At 25.9% G+C, this 14,734-nt stretch overlaps 1 protein-coding gene across 4 annotated transcripts in view; it reads left to right on the top strand.

The window, feature by feature from the left end:
* Positions 1-14,734, top strand: part of LOC120421929 (uncharacterized) — a 55,674-nt gene that overhangs the window by 36,312 nt on the left and 4,628 nt on the right. For all 4 annotated transcript variants that reach the window (XM_039585228.2, XM_039585231.2, XM_039585229.2 and 1 more), the window contains exons 3-4: positions 1,001-1,162; positions 7,752-7,959. In XM_039585228.2, coding sequence (XP_039441162.1) covers positions 1,001-1,162; positions 7,752-7,959 — 370 coding nt within the window. The remainder of the gene's footprint in view (positions 1-1,000; positions 1,163-7,751; positions 7,960-14,734) is intronic.

The following is a 14,734-nucleotide window of genomic DNA, read 5'->3' on the forward strand; positions in this document are numbered from 1 at the left end:
AACCATCATTTTTCCACTTTCAAAATCGGCCAGATTTGCCCCAAAGGATGATGTTTTGATAAAAATGAATGATGTTTCGATACCCTGGTCGAAGGAAGTTTTCTATTTAGGTCTCATACTTGACTCGAAACTATTGTTTCGGCAGCATGTAGATAAAATATTGAACAAGTGTAGCATTCTCATCAGGTGTTTGTATCCTTTAATTAACAGAAAATCAAAGCTATCTTTGAAAAATAAGCTAGCAGTTTACAAACAAATAATTTACCCCGTTATTGAGTATGCAGTACCTGTTTGGGAGTGTTGCGCTAGAACTCATAAATTGAAGCTCCAGCGTGTCCAAAACAAGGTACTCAAAATGGTTTTGAATGTTCCTGGCTGGACAAGATCAAGTGAGGTTCATGAATTAGCAGAAGTAAAAATGTTGGATCAGAAGATTCAAGAAAAATGTTTGAAATTCAGGGAAAAATGTGCTATATCTGAATACCCCTTGATTCAAGGATTGGTTTAGTTTATGGTAAGATTAAGTTAGTTTTAGGTTAGGTTATGTTTTCTTAAATTTTTTTTTTCCTCATTGTACTTAGTGTTACAAAAATGATAAATCATATACTTTTAAAGTTAAGAAAATGAACAGTGTTTAAATCACGAAAAGCAAACTAAAGCTGAAGAGCCACAGCTGACCACTTATTATGTAAACCAAATGTAATTATTATAAGAAAGATTCAATAAAGTATATTTAATTCAAAAAAAAAATACAAAGAAAGTCGGTTTTAGCAAGTTAATACTAATTGTAGCTTCACTTCAAATGTGTCAAAAATAGATGCATTCACCCTCTTAACCATGGACGATATTTGTCTTCCGGTTATTCATATAACGTGATCGTCTTGTTCTTTCTTTACGAGCAAAGACTAGACAGTATTCTATTGAAAAGCCTTCCGCCGAGGGTGTGGAGACAGCGCCAATCTATATAAAAAAATGTGTATTTTTTTCTTCTCCTTTTCAGCCTTACGATAGTCGACAGCTCATGGTGACGGTGTTTGTGTGCTTATGGGGTGCGAGGCTGTCGGGATATCTGTTCTATCGGATTGTGAAAATCGGACGCGACAAACAGTTTGAGGACAACCGCCGGAACGTCATCCGGTTTGCCGTGTTCTGGACCTTCCAGGTATGTAACATGAATCCAAATCGTTGGAGGTGCTTTGCTAAAATTGTGGGTTTGTTTTTGAAAACAACATGTTTTCAGTAGCTAACAATTCGAAGCTAGTGTGTTATTTTGTGACATTTTCAAACGAAAATCAACCAACGCACGTCCTCACCTGTTTACAATTTCATCACATCCGTAGGGTACATCCAATGAGTTGATGCAAAGTTTATTGACAGGTCGTTGTAACAGTCCCACGGTCCTTTGGGATCCAATTAAATCCGCCTCCAAAACTGCCTCACAACGAGGGGGGCACCATAACGCCCAAGCGGAAACAAAATGCGATACTTTTTTTTATTTTACTGGTTTTATAGACCTACAACTAGTGGATTCAAGTTGAAATTTTGATTAAATTTTGTACAATAATCACTTTAATATAACAGATGGTTATCTTGCCGTCCCATCGGTGTCCAAGTTAAGGGGTAAAATGGGCAATTTACATACCCCATTGTGGAATGTAAATTAGACATGATCCGGCTCTTGAGTCAAAAAACACACAAACATACAAACACACACAACTTTAGTGTTGCTTTAAGCAAGAGAGTATGAATACAAAAACACACACACACACAACCATACTGTAAACCACGCGGCGAATGTGATCCTTAATGGCTTTCATAAAGTCGACGACGATGGAGGCTCGCTTCACGTTTATGACGGGGAAGCAAGCACAACCGCACGTGCAAGTCAGGTGTGGTGTTTGGTTTAACACCGCTGCTGCCGGATGCAGCCCCACTCCGCCCCACGTGGCCAATTTGAAGGTGTCCGTCCCCACCCCTCTGTTTGGCTGCATAATGTTGTTTCTCTAACCTGCTCGTAAGGGAGACCGACGCGTTAGAGCTTTAAAAGTATCAACCGAATCAACCCGATGCACTCTGAGCAGCAGTACAGGATGATGTGCTTTAAATATGCACTCCAAAAGAAATCCACCATGCGGCTCCATCGAACTGTTTAAGCCGAACAAGTTTGAAGGAGACGCATGGTTCAATGACCATAGTCACTTTCATTTGCATTCAATCGAATTGTTGAAGAACGGTAAAATTGTTAACGAAGTGCTATAAAAATATTTGTGATAATGTTGTCAACAAGTTGCGAAATTTCATTTACACAATTTAAATGACTTTCATTAAAAATAATAGATCACATCTTTGCTACCAATATTTGGACCAATAGCCTGTCCAATTTTGAGGTCATGTCGAAGAATTTCAGGTGCTCTCTTCCTAAATGATAGATTATGATGTCAGAAACAATGTTTTCTTAGACAAGAAAAAATAATAAAATACTTTCTCGCACCCCCTATTCGATTTACTGACAAAAGTCACTTTTTTGAACAAATTTTCTAAAATCGCTTGGAATCAATACAAAAACTCCTTCGATCAGGTGTGTATTATCTTCAAACGATAGGTTGTTGTCCAGAAATTAAGATGCACTATCAATATTGGACCAAAATTTATGTTTTTGGACTATCCCAGGCGGATTTATGTCGAAAAAATCGCATTTTTTCGAAACTTTTCTCAAAAATGCTCATTTAATTTAGGGTAGCCTATTTTTTACCAGCAAAACCAATGCATGCAGCTTGTAGGAAATTTCATGGCGAACATTTTTCCTTCAGAGAAAATTCAATGTCGACACTCAAGTGGTGAGATATTTAAGGTTTAGTTAGAAAAAAAGTGAAAATTGTCAAAATTTCTCAGAATACAGAAGCAAGGCCTACTAATTACACGACGTTGCAAGCATATGTCTTAAAGGTCAGGGTATGCTTTCTTTTAGTAATTTTGGCCGCTGAATCCGAATCTGGAATCTAATTTTGTGTAAACAGTGATATTTTGGAGCTACGCCCTTTTGGAATGTTATTTGCGTGTATTAGATGCCATTTAAATCTCTTGCAAGTTCGGTCATATCTCGGTTTTCATTCCATTTTGATTGATGTTTTACTCACAGAACTATTTTAGTTTAAAGTTTTCTTATGTTCCGATTATCTTAAGAATATTGTATAATCGCATTTTGTGATTTGGCAAATATGGGTATTCTCACTAAAACTCAAATATTTCGGCTCTGGAGTGTCGAAATTGAATTTTCTAAGAGGGAAAAATGTTCGCCATGAAATTTCCTACAAGATGCATGCATTTGTTTTACTGAGAAAAATAGGCTACCCTAAATAAAATGAGCATTTCTAAAGAAAAAAATCGAAAAAATGCGATTTTTTCGACATAAATCCGCCTGGGAAGGTCCAAAAACTTACATTTTGGTCCGATATTAATCGTGCATCTTAATCTCTGGACAAAAACCTTTCGGTTAAAGATAATACACACCTGATCGAAGGAGTTTTTGTATTGATTCCAAGCGATTTTAGAAAATTTGTTCAAAAAAGTGATTTTTTTCAGTAAATCGAATAGGGGGTGCGAGAAAGTTATTTTATTATTTTTTTTTCTTGTCAAAGAAAACATTGTTCCTCACATCAAAATCTGTCATTTAAGAAGAGAGCACCTGAAATTCCTCGACATGACTTCAAAATGGGACAGGCTGTTGGACCAACGTTGGCAAATGAAACGGAATATTTTCTGGAAAAAGTAGTAGGGTAGAGTAGTCATCAATGAGACACGGGGAACAATGATAAAATGGCTCTCACAAGTCGTAGTTTTAACCAATCAGGCTCATATTTGGGGGAAAGGTGTGTCTACTGGATACACGTCTGCCATATAAGTGACTTCGGTTATGGACGCTCCCTTGAAAAGTAATTCATAAATGTTTGATTCTGGGGTGTAAAAGTAAATCTACTTACTTTTCCTGTCATTCTTGAACGACGAAATAGCCTACTTTTCTGTACCAAAAATAACAGAATCGAATAGCAACACTTTTCAAAATAAATGCTGAAAAGTTCTACTTTTCAGCACTGAAATGGGTGCTGAAAAGTTGAACTTTTCAGCACTTGTTTCGAAAAGTAACACTTTTCAACATTGTTTTGATTTAAACGATTTATTGACAAAATGCATCAAAATTTGACTTAAATTTCACTTAATGGGTGTTTTTCGGATTTGCAAAAAATGTTGTATGGGACTCGTTGCAAAACTTGATTTTTCAGCACTCTTCGTATTTATCCAACTCGGTGAACCTCGTTGGATAAATGTACGACTCGTGCTGAAAAAATCCTCTTTTTGCAACTTGTTGCATAAACTACTATTTCGCTCGTAGGCTGCCATTTACACCAAAACTAATATTTCTTCAAATGTCTTTCGACGTTCCATAGGGATTAAGTTGGGCTACAATGTCCTTTCATTAGATTTGGCCAAAATTTAGAATACACCCAGAATCCAGGACTGTCTCATTGTTCCCCACTCTTTTAGGCCCATGGGTAACAATGAGACACTTTGATTTTTCTTCAATAAACTTTTCAAAATCGATGGAAATCTTTCAAAACATGAATTAAAAGTGATTTTTGGCATATTTATAGAGTTTAAACTTCATTTAGCCAAAAATACAAAGTTATTTGGTATTAATATATGGATTTTACAAAATTAAAATACTTTTTAGTGAAACTTTTGTTATTAAAAGTTTCATGTTGACAAAATTGCTCTAAAATGTCCAAGGCAAGTCACCTGCAATGGAACAATACAAAAACATGATTTTTTGCTAGAAAAATGTTGATTTTCGTAGAGTGTCTCCTTGTTCCCCAGCTGTCTCATTGTTCCTGCCAAGTGCGTCTACAATGAGACAGTTGAATAACTCTGGCTGTAGATGTCGGATCGATCTCATATTTTGGTCAATGTTAGAACACACTTAAAGAAAGAAAATGGAACAAAAAGCTCATTAAAACATGCCGATGAAAAAATAGAAAAATCATTGAAAGTTGAAAACCAAAAGTGTCTCATTGATGACTACTCTACCCTACTTAAATTGAAACGGCAGTTTTTAGACAACTTCTGTTCAACAAAAATCAATTTTAATTTTTTTTATTAAAAAATGTATAACTATGTTTAATAATCTATTTTAAACAAAGAACAGAAATAGCAATAGTAACAAATGGAGATATGTTCAAATACTCGCAATAGACATGAACAAAAATTCATAAACCCAAGAAAGCATTTTGTCTGAAAACATGAGAAATTCAATTGAAATCATGGAACAAATTTTAGCGTAATTTTGATATTGAAAAATAATTAAATCAAACATTTTTGAAAAAAAAAGTTATATTTGGTTTACCCTGTGATTTATACGTAAAATAGACATCGTCGTGCTATCTTGTCGCACCCACCATTTTGACGTTCCGAGAAAAACGCGTTTTAATGTTTGACCTTGAATAAATAAAAATGAGAGCAATGTGAACAATAACAAACACGTTTTGTTTGACCGACCATTCTGTGCATTGTCCCGAAGTTTGGTTGAAATGGTTGCTGGAGTCCCGAGTTATAATTACACATGTTTACGGTAGTCTAGCTTGTACGTGCGACAAACGCATCCTGACTTGAAATCCCTTTGGCCTTTTGTCGCACTTACATCAATTTTCAGGGAGTGACAAGATAGCACGACAAGATTGAAACTACTATTTTGCAATTCCGTCGTGAAACAACTTACTTTTCCTGTCATTCTTGAAAGACGAAATAGCCTACTTTTCTGTACCAAAAATAACAGAATCGAATAGCAACACTTTTCAAAATAAATGCTGAAAAGTACTACTTTTCAGCACTCAAATGGGTGCTTAAAAGTTGAACTTTTCAGCACTTGTTTCGAAAAGTAACACTTTTCAACATTTTTTTAATTTAAACCAGCGATTCTCAACGGGGGTGCCGGGCCTACTTTTTTCATATGGCAGGGGGTACCGACCTAGAAGAAGGTTGAGAATCGGTGATTTAAACGATTTATTGACAAAATACTTGAAAATTTGACATAAAATTTGACTCAGTGTGTGTTTTTTGGAATTGCAAAAAATGTTGTATGGAACTTGTTGCAAAACTTGATTTTTTCAGCACTCTTCGTATTTATCCAACTCGGTGAACCTCGTTGGATAAATGTACGACTCGTGCTGAAAAAATCCTCTTTTTGCAACTTGTTGCATAAACTACTATTATATGTTGTTGTTTATTTTATTAACGTGACTTTAACCTAGAGAGGCAATTCGTCACTTACTTTTATATGAAAAGTGACAACAAATTTCGGAGCTTTTTTGGTTTTCATTGAATATCTTAGGATTGAAATCGAATTTTGGGGATCTGTGAAGGTCAAAAGAGGCATTGTGAGATGCACAAAATGGCAACTAAATGATGAATCAAATATCTGTTTTATCCCTAATCGGACAAAATGCTAAAAAATATTTTAATTCATTCTAAATGACATTTTTTAAATCAAATTAACAACTTTTTACCTTCAAACATACGTGAAATTCCTAAGGAATTCAAATATATAATAATTTTGACCAAAAAGTGCCGTCTCCTTGGGCTACAGGGCAAAAGTTAACGATGTAAAAAGTTTGTTAGAGAAAATCGTAAATCTATGAGAAAAACTGCGATTGGCCAAAAAGTTAATTCTGTAGGCTTATAGTCCATGAAATCCCTAACTTTTGACCTAAAGGAGTATGGGTGTTGGAGGCTGTTGCAAAACAATATTAAGGTTTAAAAAAATAAATTTTTAACAGTAATTTGCAAAAGCTATGAGAAAAAGTTAAACCAATCCTGGATGTTTATGGCACATTTTAAAGTGCTTCAAAAGTCCTTTAAAATGCATCTAAGAGAGTTGGAATTGGTGATTTTTTACGGAAATGCGAGCAATTTTAAGATTTTTCATGGTTTTTGGACCTCCAACCAGTTTTACCCCACTTCCCTTTGTCGTAGAGGGCTCATGTTTGACATGAGTTCATCTCATGTATAGACAAACAAACGCTGAAAGTTTCATCCAAATCGGAGCACCTCGATACGACCTCTAGAACAAACTGAGCAATATTTACAAAAACTGCCTCTTAAGATGCTTTGTTTATCGTTGCTAATACCAACATACCGAAGAAGTATTTTAAGATTGTGAGTGTTCTTTAAATGTGGGATGACTGCGTTCTAATAATTTGAAAATACAAACGCAAATGTATTGTTACATGATTACTGATGAACGATGAACAATCTTAATTAAAAAACTCAAAAAGTAATTCAAGATGGGCTCAAATCTACAAAGAATTCAGTTTTAAGGTGAAAAATGTTTTTTTTTTTATTGTTTCAAATTGATTTTATAAAATTTTAAACTATTTAAAAAAATGTGTGTAGTCGAACATCCCAGAACATTTTTTATCATAAACATTTGTGTCATAAGAACAACATTTTTTAGATAAGTTTCCAACTTTATTTCAACACCTGACGGCACCTGCTGCTCGAAGACCCATCGAAAATGCAAATTAAGGGAGTCGATAAAATGAAACTACCTGACCTTAATTTAAACTAATATAACTTATGACACTCGCACATGCAAACCCACCTCTATAGAAGAAGAACCTTACTCCCCACAGCAGAGCTTACCCAGGAAGCTTCTTATCATACAACCCCGTGTTTTTGCTCTTGTCTTTCCGAACCCGCAGGCCGTCTGGGTGTTTGTCGTATCGCTGCCAGTTATTATCATCAATTCCCCGCGGCACTCGATACCGCACGCGCCCCGCACGATGACCACGCTGGACTCGGCCGGGACCGGCATGTTCATCACGGGGCTGCTGGCCGAAACGTACGCCGACCTGCAAAAGTTTTCGTTCCGCCAGGACCCGGTTAATCAGGGCAAATTCTGCAACGATGGTGAGTATTGTGGCTATTTTTTTAAAAGCGAGATGTTACAATTTCAGGGTTGTTACGGAAAAGTCGAGAAAAAATCCGCGCCAGATCCGCGCCGACCCCAAAACCCAATCCGCGCGAAATCCGCGCCATATAAAAAAAAATCGCGACAAACAAAGAAGAGAGTAACACTAGGAGTAACATAATGAATGAAATTTTTAAACAAAAACGAATAATACAGAAGACATTTTGATCAGTACCGATGATCAGTTGTGGATTCATATCCCACCTGTACCAAATAAAACCATTTTTGCCATTTCTGAAACAATATTAGCATTTTTTGCAACACTTTTAATATCGTTGCTTTAAAAACAAATTCAGTAAAAAAATATAATTCGAAAATTTAAAAAAAAATTAAACTATAAAAAAATCAACAAATTATAAAATCTAGGGCTTTACTACTTGATAATTCTCGCCAAAACTCTACACTGTGGAAAATCGAAACACGAAATTTCTACTATTTTCTTCTCTAAATTTCTCTTAACAAAAATATGACTCCAAAAATGATCCGAACTAAAAAACGGCAATTTTTTTTTAATAGTTTAATAATTTATTAATTGATTAATTTAATGATTTAATAATTTAATAATTTAATAATTTAATAATTTAATAATTTAATAATTTAATAATTTAATAATTTAATAATTTAATAATTTAATAATTTAATAATTTAATAATTTAATAATTTAATAATTTAATAATTTAATAATTTAATAATTTAATAATTTAATAATTTAATAATTTAATAATTTAATAATTTAATAATTTAATAATTTAATAATTTAATAATTTAATAATTTAATAATTTAATAATTTAATAATTTAATAATTTAATAATTTAACAATTTAATAATTTAATAATTTAATAATTTAATAATTTAATAATTTAATAATTTAATAATTTAATAATTTAATAATTTAATAATTTAATAATTTAATAATTTAATAATTTAATAATTTAATAATTTAATAATTTAATAATTTAATAATTTAATAATTTAATAATTTAATAATTTAATAATTTAATAATTTAATAATTTAATAATTTAATAATTTAATAATTTAGTAATTTAATAATTTAATAATTTAATAATTTAATAATTTAATAATTTAATAATTTAATAATTTAATAATTTAATAATTTAATAATTTAATAATTTAATAATTTAATAATTTAATAATTTAATAATTTAATAATTTAATAATTTAATAATTTAATAATTTAATAATTTAATAATTTAATAATTTAATAATTTAATAATTTAATAATTTAATAATTTAATAATTTAATAATTTAATAATTTAATAATTTAATAATTTAATAATTTAATAATTTAATAATTTAATAATTTAATAATTTAATAATTTAATAATTTAATAATTTAATAATTTAATAATTTAATAATTTAATAATTTAATAATTTAATAATTTAATAATTTAATAATTTAATAATTTAATAATTTAATAATTTAATAATTTAATAATTTAATAATTTAATAATTTAATAATTTAATAATTTAATAATTTAATAATTTAATAATTTAATAATTTAATAATTTAATAATTTAATAATTTAATAATTTAATAATTTAATAATTTAATAATTTAATAATTTAATAATTTAATAATTTAATAATTTAATAATTTAATAATTTAATAATTTAATAATTTAATAATTTAATAATTTAATAATTTAATAATTTAATAATTTAATAATTTAATAATTTAATAATTTAATAATTTAATAATTTAATAATTTAATAATTTAATAATTTAATAATTTAATAATTTAATAATTTAATAATTTAATAATTTAATAATTTAATAATTTAATAATTTAATAATTTAATAATTTAATAATTTAATAATTTAATAATTTAATAATTTAATAATTTAATAATTTAATAATTTAATAATTTAATAATTTAATAATTTAATAATTTAATAATTTAATAATTTAATAATTTAATAATTTAATAATTTAATAATTTAATAATTTAATAATTTAATAATTTAATAATTTAATAATTTAATAATTTAATAATTTAATAATTTAATAATTTAATAATTTAATAATTTAATAATTTAATAATTTAATAATTTAATAATTTAATAATTTAATAATTTAATAATTTAATAATTTAATAATTTAATAATTTAATAATTTAATAATTTAATAATTTAATAATTTAAAAATTTAATAATTTAATAATTTAATAATTTAATAATTTAATAATTTAATAATTTAATAATTTAATAATTTAATAATTTAATAATTTAATAATTTAATAATTTAATAATTTAATAATTTAATAATTTAATAATTTAATAATTTAATAATTTAATAATTTAATAATTTAATAATTTAATAATTTAATAATTTAATAATTTAATAATTTAATAATTTAATAATTTAATAATTTAATAATTTAATAATTTAATAATTTAATAATTTAATAATTTAATAATTTAATAATTTAATAATTTAATAATTTAATAATTTAATAATTTAATAATTTTATAATTTAATAATTTAATAATTTATTAATTTAATAATTTAATAATTTAATAATTTAATAATTTAATAATTTTATAATTTTATAATTTTATAATTTTATAATTTAATAATTTAATAATTTAATAATTTAATAATTTAATAATTTAATAATTTAATAATTTAATAATTTAATAATTTAAAAATTTAATAATTTAATAATTTAATAATTTAATAATTTAATAATTTAATAATTTAATAATTTAATAATTTAATAATTTAATAATTTAATAATTTAATAATTTAATAATTTAATAATTTAATAATTTAATAATTCAATAATTTAATAATTTAATAATTTAATAATTTAATAATTTAATAATTTAATAATTTAATAATTTAATAATTTAATAATTTAATAATTTAATAATTTAATAATTTAATAATTTAATAATTTAATAATTTAATAATTTAATAATTTAATAATTTAATAATTTAATAATTTAATAATTTAATAATTTAATAATTTAATAATTTAATAATTTAATAATTTAATAATTTAATAATTTAATAATTTAATAATTTAATAATTTAATAATTTAATAATTTAATAATTTAATAATTTAATAATTTAATAATTTAATAATTTAATAATTTAATAATTTAATAATTTAATAATTTAATAATTTAATAATTTAATAATTTAATAATTTAATAATTTAATAATTTAATAATTTAATAATTTAATAATTTAATAATTTAATAATTTAATAATTTAATAATTTAATAATTTAATAATTTAATAATTTAATAATTTAATAATTTAATAATTTAATAATTTAATAATTTAATAATTTAATAATTTAATAATTTAATAATTTAATAATTTAATAATTTAATAATTTAATAATTTAATAATTTAATAATTTAATAATTTAATAATTTAATAATTTAATAATTTAATAATTTAATAATTTAATAATTTAATAATTTAATAATTTAATAATTTAATAATTTAATAATTTAATAATTTAATAATTTAATAATTTAATAATTTAATAATTTAATAATTTAATAATTTAATAATTTAATAATTTAATAATTTAATAATTTAATAATTTAATAATTTAATAATTTAATAATTTAATAATTTAATAATTTAATAATTTAATAATTTAATAATTTAATAATTTAATAATTTAATAATTTAATAATTTAATAATTTAATAATTTAATAATTTAATAATTTAATAATTTAATAATTTAATAATTTAATAATTTAATAATTTAATAATTTAATAATTTAATAATTTAATAATTTAATAATTTAATAATTTAATAATTTAATAATTTAATAATTTAATAATTTAATAATTTAATAATTTAATAATTTAATAATTTAATAATTTAATAATTTAATAATTTAATAATTTAATAATTTAATAATTTAATAATTTAATAATTTAATAATTTAATAATTTAAAAATTTAATAATTTAGTAATTTAATAATTTAATAATTTAATAATTTAATAATTTAATAATTTAATAATTTAATAATTTAATAATTTAATAATTTAATAATTTAATAATTTAATAATTTAATAATTTAATAATTTAATAATTTAATAATTTAATAATTTAATAATTTAATAATTTGGAAACTTAAGAACTTTCTTAAAAAAATAAAAATAAACAAAAAAATCAATTGCAATATTCTCATTTTTCAATTTAATAATTCGTACTTTTTCACGTTTTTGAGTCGGTAAGTTTTGACAATTTCAAATCATGAATTCTGTTTCTTTTTTATTCCAAATTGTTGAATTCCAGATTTCTTATTTTTTAATTTTAACATTACATTTCGCTTTTAGACGGAGATTCAGAGTTCAGAATCAGAGTGGCAACAGAATTTTTTAATTTTTTCAATAAACCAAAAATCTAAAAATTTAAATTTTTATATTGAAAAAACACAAAAATCTAAAAAGTTTCATAGCTTCAATTTTTTAAAATTCTGTGGTTTTTTGAATTTTGTTTATTTGATTTTAATAAAATTGGTATTTATTTGAATAAATACTAGGGATTTACTACTTGATGTTTTAAAAATAATGAGTTGTAATGTTATGTTAAATTAATATAACAAATCTCAATACATTAAAAAAATCGCTCCTTGAAGATTATTCCAAAGTTTTGTATTAAAAAAAAAACAATCAATAATTTTTAGAAGAAAATTTTCTTCATTAACAACTTCTTAGAAATTGATTTTTTCGCACTCAACGAAAAAGATTGAATTTATTTAATTACTAATAATATTTTCCTTTGTAATTTGAAAGAAATTCTATCGTTCTCAATTATTTTGTTAATCAAAATTGCTATCCGCGCGAAATCCGCGCCTGAGCAAAATTAGCCAGCAAATCCGCGCCAGATCCGCGCGATACGCGCCATCCGCGCGATCCGCGCCGTCCGTAACAACCCTGCAATTTGATTGCTTATACACAGAAAAAAAAAATCACGGTAATATTACATCTGGAAAGGGGTACCTCTTTTACGTCATAAAAAAGATATAATTTTAACTCTGGAAATGTGTAATTTTACCTCTTTTCTGGTGTAATATCACTTATTCAGTCAAAATTGAGGTAAAATTACATCATAAAAGAGGTAATATTCAACCTTCCAAAATTACAGCTTCCAAATTTACATTATTTTTTACTGTGTAGCACATACGCATAAGAATGGTTCAAATTAGGAATTTCATCGTCCATTGAAGGGCTGAATTGTAGGGGTGCAGTTCTGTGAGGCTTCGGACAAAGATTTTTTATTCGATTCAACTTTTCTTTTCTTATAAAAAAAGAAGACATTCTGCGTTCATCCATCCATAATTTTGGTGCATTCGGCAAATTTGTAGGTATTGCTTAAGACTTCTCAGAAAAAAAGTTACATTAGAAAAATAACCATTCCGCAGTTATTGTTGGTATGAAAAGTCGAATTAAAAGAATTTACATCCAGATACAAATTAAAAATAAACTGTTCAGAAACGTTCAAAAAGGAGGTATCCAAAATCACTTTCCTTTAAAAAAAATTAATTCTCCACCAACTCAGACGAAATCGCATGAAAGTTGACCCGACCCCTCTTCGATTTGCATAATAATTTGTCCTAGTGGTTTATTTTTGCCTCTGATCACGATTTCAAGCTCCATTTTTCGATATCTCGTTACGGTGAGGTGGTACAACTACTTCCAATTTTGAACATTTGAAAAATACGTATTTTCAATAAACGGTGATGGTGATGATTTAAAAAAATTGTGCCATTTTACATTACTCAACTGTATACAAAATTCGCACATGAAATCTTATGGAAAATTGAATGTACTTTTCGAACCTGCAATAACCCAGAAGGGTGATTTTTCCATTTAGTACAAAAATTTTCATTTAAAAATGTCTTGTTTTTTTTAACTTTTTAGGGTTATTTTTTAGAGTATAATAATGTTTACAAAGTTGTAGAGTAGACAATTTCAAACAATGTGTTTGTTTGTAACCATCGCGAGTTATCGCGCATTTAAGATAAAAAAAAACAATATTTACTATTTAGTACTGGGATTGTAATTGAAACTGACAAATATGTCTTCACGTTTTTGGGTTCCAACTTATCCACATTTTTTTTGCTGCTATCAACGTTGCACAACAAAATATTTTATGTTCTATTTTTAGTTTTGATGTCCTTTGCTTTTTGCCCAACCCGCCCATGATGGGACGTAAGTCATAACATTTTTGCTGCCTTCATTAACATTGCCTTTATGTGTCATTGTCATCATCTTGGCTAATGTCAATCATTAATCTTATCACATCTTCTCGTTGGAAGTCCAACCAAAGAACAGCAGCATTCGTTCTTTGCCCTAATTTTTTTTTCTTTACATCATTTAGTGGTTGCTTTTTTTTGCTGGCTCAAATTTCTTGCACGCAATTTGGCGTATTCTTTCTCGATTCTTCCGGCGGAAGAAATGTTGATGGATGTTTATGGGTTGGTATTATTATACAATTTCATAACCACCAAATGGAGGCTAGCTTATGACTGACAGCTTGTAAAGTGCAGTATCATTTTGGGTAATTTTTGGCCTCAGTTCAAATTTACAATACATTATTGATCATTTTATCTTTCTTTGATTCAGAACATTTATTTTTTGAGTCTCATTTTGTTTTTTTAAATTAAAAATATTCAAAAACTATCGCTGAGAGTTCCAAATCTAGCAAG

Source organism: Culex pipiens, chromosome 3 (genome assembly GCF_016801865.2).
Source record: "Culex pipiens pallens isolate TS chromosome 3, TS_CPP_V2, whole genome shotgun sequence".
Taxonomy (NCBI): domain Eukaryota; kingdom Metazoa; phylum Arthropoda; class Insecta; order Diptera; family Culicidae; genus Culex; species Culex pipiens.